Raw genomic sequence first — 14,285 nt, 5'->3', positions numbered from 1 at the left:
TTTTTTTTATCAAGGTTGGAAATATGCCATAAATTGCATCATAATTCCGACCTCACCAGTGTGACAGTCACGAGATAATGACGTCATTATAAGGCACGGTAAGTGTCCCCCTCCTCCCCCCGCAGCACGCGGCGATACCTGCAGTCACCAAAACTCGACGGGGTTTCCCCGAGCGACCCGAACGTCATAGAAAGGGGCGGGACCGTGTGGGACTGGAGCGAAGGTGGGATCACGTGGTGCGCCAGAGGGCGCGGCTTCGTGGATCATGTGAGAGAGGAGGGGGGCGAAGCGGAGTAACCGGTTCCTGGTTGCCCAGTGGATGAGGAAGTAGCGCGAGCGGCAGACATGGCCTCCCTGTTCAAGAAGAAGACGGTGGACGGTGAGTGGCATGCCCGACCCTGTGTGACCTCCCCCCGTGTCTTCACCACCTGGGCCCCTCACCCTTCCTCTGAGGTGTTGTCCTGACTTCTGCCCCTTTTACACGTCTCCCCCTGTGGAGTCTGGTGGTCACCCTGTGCCCCTGGCCTCACAGGCTGTCAGTGGTGCCCCAGCCCTATGACAGTTCTGACTGGTGTCTGCCTCCTGGGTCTGGGCCTCCCCTGAGACTGTGGATAGGTATCTGACAGCATTGCCCCATGTTCTGCCCTTGTCCATAGGACTCATCTATTGGGGGCTCAGGAAGATGGTGACCGGGTCCTAAATGTGCGCCATTCCTGTAGACGGCGCAGGACCACAGCTGGACCTATTGTAGTCACTATATACCTGTGTGTGTATATATAAAACAACACAGCACTTCCAGCTGGTGAAAAATGGGTAATCCTTTATACACCCATGCCACGATTTGGTCCAAGGGCTTGAGAATGGTCCCAGCATGCGGACTGAAACGTGGCATGGGTGTATAAAGGATTACACGTTTTTCACCTTCTGGAAGTGCTGCGTTTTCTTTAATATATAAATAAATAAATAAATAAATATATATATATATATATATATATATATATATATATATATATATATATATATATATATATATATATATATATATATAATCTGTGGTCGAGTCTGCGCCGCTGGCACTCCTTTCCAGTATCCAGGTGTGCTGCCCTGCCCAGGTACCAAACCGGCAGTGACCTTGTGCCAGCTATCTATCTATCTAGTCTTTATCTTCAGTGATCGGTGTAAATTCTCCAGTATTGGTGAAATCTCCGCTTTGTCTCCTTTTGACCTTGTACCCTCCTCCCTGTGCCCAGCACTCTACCATGGCACAGCCCTGGCTGTATTCCTGCCAGTCAGTGCCCAGGCTCGTTCTGCCATAGATATCATTGTGTCTGAAGCTGCATCTGCTTTCTCGCCCCCTCCGTCTGTGTGTCCTCTAGCTGAAGGCTTACCACTGACCCCGTGAGAGCAGCCACATCCTTGTGGGGTTGTTTTGGGGAGGGACATTGGTGTAATCCGTTTTTTACTTTTTAATAAAAGCTTTGTTGTATTTCTTCCCGGTCACGGACCCGTCCTGTGGATGTATCATCATGTTGCTCCTGTCTGTTATGAGTAGGAGTAGTAGTAGGTTGTAGTAGGCTTGTGGTGGCTGCAGATGTAGCAGAGCAGAGTTTGTAAGATGGACTCCTCATATCTGTGTGTTACATGGGACTGCAGGAAACAGAGCAGTGACACATTGAGCACTGCTACATCTATCTGTGGGATGCTAGAACCTGTGGTTAACCAGTGTGCACCCCGTGTATGCTGGCAGGTGTTTTCGAACAGTAAGATTTTGCGTTTCTGTATAGAGATCCTTCTGTCCGGAAGTTCTTCTAACTATTATTTACCCACGTGATACGGTGTGTGACTCGGATCTGATGTCACCAACTCATCAGGTGACAAAAAAGGGGCAGGGACGAGAACGTGACTCACGGCGACTCACTGAAGGGCTGTGTCAATTTTTCCGATAGCGAATGACGAGCAGAATTATCAGAGAATTACTGGAGAGAAGTGGGGATTATTACTGCGCTGGAGTATACAGCAGTAACGTCTGTGCCCCTGTATTTTGGGATGTTCTGTATACTACAGTGTGGACCGTGGAATACAGCGCACGCTCCCGTCTACGCTTTACTGTATTACCGCGGCCCCCTGTCATTTCTGGGAGTTTCAGATTCTAGCACGAAGCTTTCACTTTTAGGTGGTGTTTGGGTTGTTGGATATTTTATTTGTGCCGGTGCATTTACTAGAAGGAAGTGTAAAAACCTACATCGGAAAACTCCTCGAATTTGTCATGAAAAACACAGATTTAATTAATATTTATAGTGAGAACAATAATGTGGAGAATGACCAGTTCTAAGACTTCTGCTTCTCCCCCCGGTGATTCCACTTCTGACTTTGGCTCTAAAAAGTGACAAAACCTGCAGTGGCACTTCCCCCCCCCCCCCCCAAAAAAAAAAATGCTGGATGTGAAACGGCCTTGAGAGAGCCTTGTGGTCAGCGGTCGGGGTGTTCGGTGCAGCATCTGTGACCCTCACCTCTAGAAACCGCACGGACACGCGTCTGGGATAGAAATGTCTGCATCTCCCGGCAATCTGCCCAATACTATTCTCCGAGATGGGAACCGCATGAGCGGCACTGTATCTGAGGGGACGTGTCCCCATGGGAGCGGAGGGGGTTCAGTAAATCTCATGTTCGATCTGCGAACAACCAGCAATGACGTGAGAAACACCAGCATGAAACGTCGGCTATTGGGGTGGAGTTGGACGCACGTCTTTTATGCCTTTATTATGTTGTAAATGCTAAGTCATCAGTCATTACCTTTTTGTTGCTGGATAGATAGATAGATATTAGATAGGAAGAAAGATGGATGTTAGATAGATGATTGATAGGTAGATGATTGATAGATAGATGATGGATAGTAGATTGATAGATGGATGGATGATAGATAGTAGATTGATGGATGATAGATAGTAGATTGTAGATGGATGATAGATAGTAGATTGATGGATATTACCGTGTTTCCCCGAAATTAAGACACAGTCTTATATATATTTTTCCTAAAAGAAAAACACACACACTATGGCTTGTTTATCAGGGATCCAGTGAGAACTGGGTCCAGTCTGCACACTGATGCTGAGGAGACTTTTACTTTCACTTTCTCCCTCAGCTTGCTGTGCACAGAATGACCGGGACCTGACGGGGCAAGCCAACCGTGTTGATGGGGCTGCCCGCAACTCTCCCGTCACCTACAGATGTGGGGCAGATGAGACAGCACCTACAGCAGCTGTCACGATGGGGTACAGTAGATGAGACAGCACCTACAGCAGCTGTCACGATGGGGTACAGTAGATGAGACAGCACCTACAGCGACTGTCACGAAGCGGCAGATGAGAAGGGCTGCCTGCGTCTTCTTTACCGCTCTGCGCCGGTACATAGCCGATGAGAAGGGCTGCCCACGTCTTCTTTACCGCTCTGCGCCGGTACATAGCCGATGAGAAAGGCTGCCTGCGTCTTCTTTACCGCTCTGCGCCGGTACATGGCCACGCCCTGCACTACAGCTTATTTTCGGGGTATATCTTATATTGAGGGGTAACACTGTAGATAGATAGAGAGAGGGAGATATTAGAGATGGAGACCTGGGCTGTGATCTCATGATCTGTGATATTATATAGGACGGGGATTATGGAGCCGGATTAGGGCTCATTCATACAGAGGTTTCGATGTCTCTCTCCAGCACAGGCTTTATCACTGCTGTGACTTTGGGCAGCTCTGCATACATTCACCCTCTTACATAAGCTTTCTCGCCTGCGCTGTAATCTGCCTCCTGTAATGTCAGGATCGCTTGGGTTTCTCTTCATCACCTTCTATGGTTGCTGCCTGTATAATGTGAATGTGGTCCTTGTTTTATCCGACTGCTCCCTCTAGTGGAAAGTCTCGATACTACAGTGTCTCTCCAGGGCGGACCCGTGTTCCTAATTCACAACTCTCTTCTCCTTCTATGCATGTATTCCATCCCCGGAGGCTGTACGGTGTATTACTATCGGCTAACGTTCCTTTATAGGACTGCCCCGGCCGTATACCTGGCAGTGATGTATTATGCACCATGTCTGACCCATATTCCTAGTGACATGGTGGCAGATGTTGGTCTCCGGAGAGCTGTGGACGGATGGGTCTCTGTGGTGTCCTACATGATGACATTATATTACCAGGGACACACACATTAGATAGGTGACCGGCTGAGCATGCATGTGTCCTGAGCAGGGACATTGGGGAAAGCTGCTGCCAGAAACCTCTTACCGGGGCATGCTGTAATCCTACGTGCCCGATCCTTATCTTCCCCCAATATCTGCTGTCGGGGAAGAATCACGAGGCCCCCAAAAAAGATGGTGAGCGTCTCCTGCCATCGGATTCAGACAACTATTATATGCCATGGGGGAGATGTATCAAACTGGTCTAACGTAGAACTGGCTTTGTTGCCCATAGCAACCAATCAGATTCCACCTTTCATTTTTCAGAGCTTCTTTGGAAAATACAAGTTGGGATCTGATTGGTTGCTATGGGAAACTAAGCCAGTTTTAGTAAATCCCCCCCCCCCCCCCCCCCTGATATATACAGACAAAATAGCCGAATAATATGTCAGTGATGGGCTCTTCTGGCTTGTAAATTAGGTCATCAGCTGTGTGCCAACCTGTGCTCCCAGTATATCCTGGCAGGGTGCCATCCTAGCTGTACAGACAAATATGCCGCCTCCTCTCCTACGAGTGCTGCTGTCCCTATAGGAGGAGCGATTGTGTTTGTCGTCGGCAGCCCTCCCACTCTGCCGCGTCGGACCACTTAGGATTGGCAGCCCCTCTATAAGTGGGCACAGCACTGCCATAGTCGCACATTTATGCATCGTCTGGCTCCACTGAACACAGAACTACCAGTTATAACGTATTTGAGGATATGCAGAGAAGAGACGCCAGGATTCATTCCAGATCATGGAAAACGGACTGCAAAGTGGTTCCTCATGGATAACCTACTGAGACGGTGCGAGAGAGGACGGGGCGAGCAGAGGGGGATGGCAGCAGGGCACCGCACTTCTTATTGGTCTTCTTGACTGAGGATTTCTCCCTCCAAACGACAGATTTCTCAAAGTGTCTAAAAGAAAATCTCCTTGTTATCCCGTACCAACCAATCGCAGCTCAGCTCTCATTTCTTATTCTGTTCTTGTAAAATGAAAGCTGCTCTGTGATTGGTTGATGTGGGCAACAAAACATTCTTCTTTTAGACAGTTTTATAACTCTGCTATATCTGTATTACTTATACAGTGTGATGGCTGATCGGAGGCTCTCTTCTCACTCCAGTTGGGGGTGTTAACCCCTTTTGGGCGTAGATTAAGGCCACTTTCCGTGATATTAGTATGAGCCCAAACCAGGTGCGGGTCAGAACAGGGGCAGATATTTCCATTACATCCCATCTCTGTCTCCTGGTTTTGACTGGAAATCGCTGACTGTGTGGAAGCGGCCTGAGGGATTTCTCACTATTCGGCACTGTTGTTCCGGCTTCTTCTGAACAGGTGGACGTTCTCTTTATTCTTTCTCATAAATGACGTGTCCCTGATGTTTATGCAGCTCTTTATCATCAGGATTGTGCATTGTGAAAAGTGACTGGTTGTAATTGGGATTACGCAGCACGTTTTAAAGGGTGCAAAAATGTATTTAAAGGCAGAGTTAAGGCTGGGTTCACACTGGCGTCACGTTTTGGCTCAGGATGCGTCCTGGGTGCATTGCGGCAAACCCGCACGAGTAGGTACCCAATTGCAGTCAGTTTTGACTGTGATATCGTTCCGTTTTTATCGCGCGGGTGCAATGCGTTTTGCACGTGCGTGATAAAAAATTTAATGTGGTACCCAGACCCGAACTTCTTCACTGAAGTTCAGGTTTGGGTCCAAGGTTGTGTAGATGTAATTATTTTCCCTTATAACATGGTTATAATGGAAAATAGCATTTTTTTAATGCAGAATGCTTAGTACAAGGTCAATTGAGGGTTAAAAAAAAAACCTATAATTAACTCGCCTCCTCCAATTGATCGCGTAGCTGCTGGTCTCCTGTTCTTTCTTCAGGACCTGTCAAAGGACCTGTGGTGACGTCACTGATCTCATTACATGGTCCATCACCACAGTGATGGACCATGTGATGTGACGTCACCACAGGTCCTTTAGCCGGCAGCTCATGATTAAAGAAGTAAGAAGAGACCGGCAACTACGCGATCAAGAGGAGAAGGCGAGTTATATATTTTTTTTATTTTTTAACCCTCAATTGACCTTCTACTATGCATTCTGTATTCAGAATGCTATTATTTGCCCTTATAACCATGTTATAAGAGAAAATAATACAGTGAATAGACTTTCATCTTAGCAACCATGCGTGAAAATCACACCGTATCCACACATGCTTGCGATTTTCACGCAGCCCCATTCGCTTCTATGGGGCCTGCGTTGCGTGATAAACGCACAATATAGAACATGCTGCGTTTTTTACGCAACACACAAGTGATGCGTAAAAATCGCTGATCATGTGCACAGCCCCATAGAATGGGGTCTGGATTCAGTGCGTGTGCACGCATTGCACCCGCACGGAAATCTCGCCCGTGTAAATCCAGCCTTAGGCCTCCTGCACAAAGATGTGTGCGCCCCGTGGCCGTGCACGAACACCGACTGGGTCTGCAATCTGCTGCGGCTTTCCCACATTCACTTTAATGGGTCAGCGATCCGGCTGTTCCGCAAAAAGATAGGACATGTTCTATCTTTTTTCAGAACGGAAGTACGGGACGAAACCCAGCGGAAGCACTCCGTAGGGTTCCGTTCCGCATCTCCGGATTTGCGGACCCATTGAAGTGAATGGGTCCGCATCCGTGATGGGGAATGCCTACGGAACGGTGCCCGTGTATTGCGGATTCACAAATGCGGTCCGCAATACGGCAACGGGCAGCACATGTTCGTGTGCAGGAGGCCTTAATGGGATTTGTATGAATTTACTTTTTATGTTGACCGCATTTAAAGGCTGAAGTCACACACGCAGTTTTTGGTAGAGGTTTTTGAACCACATTAGATCCAAAAATAAGGAAAATTATAAAGTTAAGTTAACCCCTTCCCAACCAGCGACCTAATAGTACGGCACAGCGGAACGTGACTTGCCACCCACCGCCGTACTATCACGGCGCAACGAACACCCGGCCCCCTGGCGTAATTGCTCGGGAACCGAGGTGTGATGGCTGCTCTGCTGAGCAGGCAGCCATGTTAGCTAAGGGCTGGGGATGATATTTCTGCCACTCTGCAGCCCCGATCGCTGCTATTGGCCGGATTCCCTACACATGCGCATCACAGCTCCGGCTGTGATACGGAGCTGCAGGGGGTGTCATCTGGAGGTGACCGGTGCTGAACAAGTCAGCACCTGTCTCTGAGGTGAGGCAGGGGACACCAGTGTTTTGGGTCCCCTGCCAGTGCTGCTATTGGCTGGAACAATGCTCCAGCCAATGGCAGTGCTATAGCTGCACAGGAAGAGGCAGAACTTCCCTGCATGCAGCCTTTCTAGCTGGTGACTGCGTGCAGAGAGGTTCTGTGTCTTTCTGTGCTGCTTACTGCGCTTTTAACCCCTTTTCTGCTGAAAAGAAGAAGAAAGAACATCTGTAATAGCTGCACAGATTTTATTTATTTTTTTTCATTTGCAGCTGTTCCAGATCCCTAAACCTCCCTTCCCCCGTACCCAACCCCCCTGCCACCCTTTTTTTCTTTTTTTTTTTTCCACATCTGTGCTGATTTTTTATATATTATTTTTTGCCAAAAAAGAACTTGTATATAAGCTAAGTTTTTAGCCAGTGTTCACTGTAGTGAATTTTTATACTACAGTTTTTGCACGCACAATCTGTGTGCGTGCGTGCTGCAGAGGACCGATCAGTAGTAATATTTATATATATTTTTTTTTTTACAACTTTTCTTAATTTAATTTCTAATTTATTACAAGCCCCTTCACGTGTGAAAACACTACATACACACCCCTCACACTAAATAAAGGTTTACACGTTTCACACATCACACCCCAATAAAATAAAAATGTCCCATTCATCCCGAGTATACTCAGCTGAAGACGCATTCGCCATCCTTGCCTCCGATACCGAGTCTGCCAGTGAGGGAGAAGAGGATGCCACTTTCCTCTACCCCTTCATCATCATCTGCTGCTGAGGGACCCTCTAGAACAGTGATGGCAAACCTATGGCACGGGTGCCAGTGGCGGCACTCGGAGCCCTCTCTGTGGGCACCCGCACTGTGAAAAAAGTCTATGGTGTACCATTATATCTTAGACTTTTCCTGTTATTCATCAGCGCAGGGCGCACTATGAACAGCACAGGCAGGGCACTGAATGTAGGCAGGCTTTAATAGCTAAATGATAAAGTACATGGAATATATACTATATTGAACTATAGTATTCAGGTTAAATTGCCGTGTTGGCACTTTACGATAAATAAGTGGGTTTTGGGTTGCAGTTTGGGCACTCGGCCTCTAAAAGGTTCGACATCACTGCTCTAGAAGGTGCCCCAGGGTCCCCCCTGAGAAATATCAGCCCCAAATTCCTGAGTTTGTGGGCAACTCAGGAATTCAGATAGACTGTGCAGGCTTCACTGAAATAATTATTATTTTTTAAATCAATTTCTCTGAAGATTTTATAAATTTGATGGTAACCCAAACAAATGTATGCGCCCAGCAATTTATTTCCCAGCACCCTACATCGCCATATGCTAGACCCCAATGTTGGACCCCAGTAAATGCAGCAGAGATGATGACCTTTTGGGGGCTCTTGCTGCATTTGGACCTAGTAAAAAAACCTAAAGATTAATCAGTATTGGAGTGCGGATGTCTTGTACCACACTCCAATTTACAGTAATAGCATGGCCCGTAATAGATTTGAGTTAGGGGTGGGCGATATGGCCTAAAATCTATATTGTGATATAATTTTAAGCATGTGCGATATGTGATATATATTGTTTTCTATATTTGGGGGGGGGGGGGGGTTAAACTTTTTTTTTTTTACTTTTTATTTAACTATTAGCCTCCTTAAGGGCTAGAACCCTTGTCATATTCACCCTAATAGATCTCTACTAGGGTGAATAGGACTTTACACTCTCCCTGCTGCCCTGTGCTTTCTGCACACAGCAGCAGGGAGCTGACCATGGCAGCCGGCCTCTGATCCGCCCCCCCCCCCCCCCCTGTAACTCAAACCCACCCCTGCCTCCCCAGTATTAATCATTGGTGGCAGTGGGTATGTTAGTGAGCAGCATTATACTCATGTGCGCCGTGGCTGCCGGACGCTCCTTCTTTTGTCTGTGCGGCGCATTGCTAATGCTTATAGCATTAGCAATGCGCCGCACAGACCTATGAGAAGAAGGAGCGACCGGCGGCCACGGCGCACATGAGTATAATGCTGCTCACTAACATACCATGGCAGCCAGGACTTCAGTAGCGTGACTCCGCTGCCATGGTAACCGATCGGAGCCCCAGCATTACACTGGCCACTGCCACCAATGATTAATACTGGGGAGGCAGGGGTGGGTTTGAGTTACCAGGGGGGGCGGATCAGAGGCTGGCTGCCATGGTCAGCTCCCTGCTGCCCACTGCCACCAATGCAGACAAACATTTCCGTCACCCGACCTCTGACAGGACGCTGTGATCCGCGCGATTAAGGGGTTACTTGCAGCGGATTGCAGCGTGCAGTCATAGGGGCCGGGATATGGCCGGCCCCTTTCATTGGTGGCCACAGTCCCTCTCCTTCCTCCTCCTACTCTGTTCTCATTGGTGGTCAGCGCGCACAGTGGGGAGGGAGGGACTCCCTCCTTCTCCACTGACTGTGTCGGCTCAGGAGAACATGGTGCTCGCCGCGAGCGCGATCATATCGCGGTCCGGCGATATGCACAAAATCCATATCGTGGCACAAATTTATATTGCATATCGCCCACCCCTAATTCGAGTCGATTCTGAAATGTTTGCATTACAATGATAATGCACAGTGTCTACCCCAAAATAACCCAGCATTTGATCGGCTTTTTAAAATTAGGCCCAGCCTTGACCACTTCTGCACCAAGTTTGCTGAAGTGTACACCCCAGAACAAAATATCTGTATAGATGAATCCCTGGTACATTTCAAGGGGAGGGTAAGATTCCGCTAGTACCTGCCCAGCAAGCAAGCTAGGTATGGCATAAAAATGTATAAACTCTGTGAGTAACTCCGGGTACACCTATAGGCTTCGGGTTTATGAAGGCAAGGACACCCGATTGAACCCCCAGAATGCCCCCCCCCCCCCAATCCTAGGAGTTAGTGGGAAGATTGTGTGGGACTTACTGCACCCACTGCTGGATAAGGGTTACCACCTCTGTGTGGATAACTATTATACCAGCATACCCCTATTCATGTCCCTAACTGCCAGAGGTACTGTGGCTTGCGGAACAGTGCACAAAACTCAGAGGCCTCCCTAGATCCCTGGTAGGGCAACCACTGAGAGAGGGTGAAAGTAGGGCTCTCCTCCATGATAACATGCTGGTGGTTAAGTACAAGTCCTTGTACTGACCACCATTCACAGTAACACCAGCTCCCCTGCCGCTGTACGTCTTACCACTACCACTGTCCCCAAACCAGACTGCATTGTGGACTACAACAGGCACATGGGAAGGGTGGATCTTTCAGATCAAGTTCTGAAGCCCTACAGTGCCACACGAAATACAAAAGTGTGGTACAAAAGGCTGGCCGTGCACATTGTACAGATGGCAATGTACAATGCATATGTGCTATACAAGTCTAGCGGACACTCGGGAACAATTCTTCACTTTCAAGAAGTAGTGATCAAGGCCCTAATTCTTCCAAACCAAGCAGAAGAGGGCCCCAGTACTTCTGTAAGTCACAGTGGCCGTGTTGTACCAGGACATTTCCCAGCTGAAGTCCCCAGACAGCAAGAAAGGGAAGGACCCCAAAAAGATGCAAAGTGTGTTCAAATAGGGGTATTAGGAAGGACACCATTTACCATTGCGAAACCTGGCCTGTGCATGAAGGAGTGTTTTAAAATATACCACACATCCATGAAGTATTAATTTACTTTCATCCTTTATGCTCCTTGTAATATTTCCACTTTATATCTCTGATTTACTCCACCTCGCTTGCATATCCACTTTCCAACAACCACTACATATGTTTTCTGTGAGACAAACGTTAGGTGAAAAGTACCCTTTCCACCCCTTAAAATGTTCGTACGGGAATGCTCTTTCCGAAATGGGGTCACTTGTTTGGGTTTTTCATTTCTGGGGACCTCAGGAAGTTATTTAATGCGACATGGCAGCTAAAATTTATGTCTGCCAATTCAGGTCAGCAAAATCCATATTTAGCTGTTTGACTCTAGAGCCATGCGATTCACCCATACATCATTTTTTTAAGCACATATGGGGTGTTGGCGTATTCGGGGGGAAATGGGTAACAAAATGTGGGGTGTATTTTCTCCTGTTACCCCTTGTAAAAGTGAAAAATGTGGGTGTAAAGCAACTTTGGAAAAAATAGTAATGTTTCATTTTCACAGCCAAGCGTTTCCTAATTCTGTGAAACGCCTGATGTGTCAAAGTGCTCACTACACACCTTGAAATATTCCATGAGGGGTGTAGTTTCTGGAATGGGGTACGTTTTTGGGGGTTTTCACTATAGGGCCACCTCAAGGTGATTTCATATGCGACATAGCTCCCAATTACCATTCCAGCTAAATCCGCTCTCCAAAAGCCATATGGTGCTCCTTCCACTCTAAAGCCTGCTGTGTGCCCATACATCAGTTTTTGAGCACATAAGGGGTTTTTCTGTAAACGTCTGATTCAAGGTAATAGATTTTGAGTTTTGTTTGTCTGTTAACCCTTGATGTGTTGCAGAAAAAATAGATTAAAATTTAAAATCTGCTAAAAAAGTGGTAATTTTGGTGGGAAATATCTAGGAAAGACGTATGCTTCTTCCTGCTGTATTCACGTTTGGCTTTAGCTTTAAGGGGTATTCCCATCTTGCTGATTCTTCCTCACCTGCAGCCAGCTCTGCTGTTCACTTCCTGGTTTCCTGCTTCTAAGGCTGGGCGGGGCTTAGGCAGTTTGAGTGAAGGCCGGACATGTCTTTTTATGACTTCACACTAAGAACTCAGTCCTTATAGTATGAGTCATCAGTCTGGCAGCATCTGAGAAGCCCATCCCTCCTGCTGGGGAATCATCACTCAGAGAGCAATGGTAGGTGAGCTCAGTGTACAGTAACATGTTGCTGTCATGCGTTCTTAGGGTACTTTCACACTAGTGTTTTTGTTTTCCGGTATTGAGTTCTGTCCTAGGGGCTCAATACCGGGAAATCAGTTTTATCCTAATGCATTCTGAATGGAGAGCAATCTGTTCAAAATGCATCAGTTCAGTCCCTCTTACGTTTATATCTATTTCCACTTTATATCTCTGATTTTACTCCACCTCGCTTGCATATCCACTTTCCAACAACCACTACATATGTTTTCTGTGAGACAAACGTTAGGTGAAAAGTACCCTTTCCACCCCTTAAATGCATGCGCAGACCTTTAAGAGTTAAAAAATAAATACCGTATCCGTTTTTCCAGATGACAACAAGAAAGACAGATCTGGTATTGCAATGCATTTGTAAGATGGATCTGCATCCGGAGCCGTATCACAAATGCATCCGTTTGCGTCCAGATTGCCTGCCAGAATCCTCTGCCGCAAGTGTGAAAGTACCCTAATACACACAACACCAATATAACCAAACGCACCACTAATTCATAGAAAATCAATAAACTTTATTCATGACCAAAATTACATAAATATGCACAATGTCAATGCGGTTAAAAGGACCACACGCTAACAACACGTGGTGGAAACGCTCACATGCGGTACATTATCCCTAAAATAATCCTGTAAACGTCATGTCTATAAATAATTCAGGAAATCCATAGAATGACTTAAATGCAATGCATAAGACAGCAGGCTAACAAGAGTACATAATAGAAAGGAGATCAGGAAAGAATACATAATATATACCGACCACAAGTGGTGCTGCGACCCGTGACTCCCCGACGCGTATTTCGCCACACGGCTTCCTCCAAGGGGCAGACCACCGTCGGGGGCGGAAGAAGCCGTGTGGTGAAAAACGCGTCGGGGAGTCACGGGTGCGTTTGGTTATATTGGTGTTGTGTGGCTCATATTCCACTCACTTTTTCCATACTCTTATGAGTATAGGTGTATTGAAGTACCATAATAAAGTTTTGCACACAAAATCTAAGTCTTATCTTTTACAAACCCATTCTGTGCAGCAAAAACTATAATTCCATATTATACATTAGCCCAAAAGCATGTTAGCTAGTAGACTTATCTGTGCTTTTGACTCCCATAAAACATGACCAACCCCCACCCACCAGCACTGATGCAGATGTGTTTCCATTACAGCTGTTCTCCAGTTGTGTATAAACCTTAGACCATGTGTCTGTATAGATGCATGTATAGCTCAGCTACATCTGTCTTCACCAGTTCCCTAACATCACTTTGGCTGAATGGCATTCTATACAGCTCTGCTACACCTTTATTCCACTAGCACTGTGTCTGAACCTCCTCATATACAGCTCTGCTACATCTGTCTTCCACTACCCTACTAGCACTGTGTCTGAACAGCTTCATATACAGCTCTGCTTCATCTGTCTGTTTTTCTCTCCCACCAGCACAGGCTGAACCGCTGCATATGCAGCTCTGGCTCTGCTAAATATGTCTCTTTCTTGCACCAGCACTGTGGGGGAACTGCCTCATATAAAGCTCTGCTACACCCATCTTCCCTGGATCCCTCTATATACAGCTCTGCTACATCTCTTTTCCCTGAACTGCTCTATATACAGCTCTGCTACATCTAACTTCCACTCCATAATACAGCTCGGCTACATCTGTCTACCCCACTAGCACTGTGTCTGAACCGCCTCCTCTGGATAGAGCATCAGCTTCTGATCGGCGGGGTTCCGACACCCGGGACCCCTGCCGATCAGCTGTTTGAGAAGGCAGCGGCGCTCCAGCAGCGCCGCGGCCTTCTCACTGTTTACCGCTGGCTATCCCTGTGTAATCAGGATTGTGCTGCCAATAATCAGTAGGACAGAATCCGAATGCGTTATCACTCACACTGCCAGAACATTGGGCAGTGTAATACTACTCCGAATTTACACCATTATCAGTAAATCTGGACCCCTGTGTGTGAAACCGCCCTTAGGCAAGCCAAATGAACTATCTT

At 47.0% G+C, this 14,285-nt stretch overlaps 1 protein-coding gene across 3 annotated transcripts in view; it reads left to right on the top strand.

Moving 5' to 3' along the window:
* Positions 1–250: 250 nt before the first annotated feature.
* LOC122930861 (charged multivesicular body protein 2b-A) overlaps positions 251–14,285 on the top strand; it is a 32,293-nt gene continuing 18,258 nt past the window's right edge. For all 3 annotated transcript variants that reach the window (XM_044284525.1, XM_044284526.1, XM_044284524.1), the window contains exon 1: positions 251–379. In XM_044284525.1, coding sequence (XP_044140460.1) covers positions 346–379 — 34 coding nt within the window. In that variant the 5' untranslated portion in view covers positions 251–345. The remainder of the gene's footprint in view (positions 380–14,285) is intronic.

Source organism: Bufo gargarizans, chromosome 3 (assembly GCF_014858855.1).
Source record: "Bufo gargarizans isolate SCDJY-AF-19 chromosome 3, ASM1485885v1, whole genome shotgun sequence".
NCBI classification, from domain to species: Eukaryota; Metazoa; Chordata; class Amphibia; order Anura; family Bufonidae; genus Bufo; species Bufo gargarizans.
Note: the sequence above shows the minus strand (reverse complement) of the source record. Positions and strands in the feature narration are given on the sequence as shown.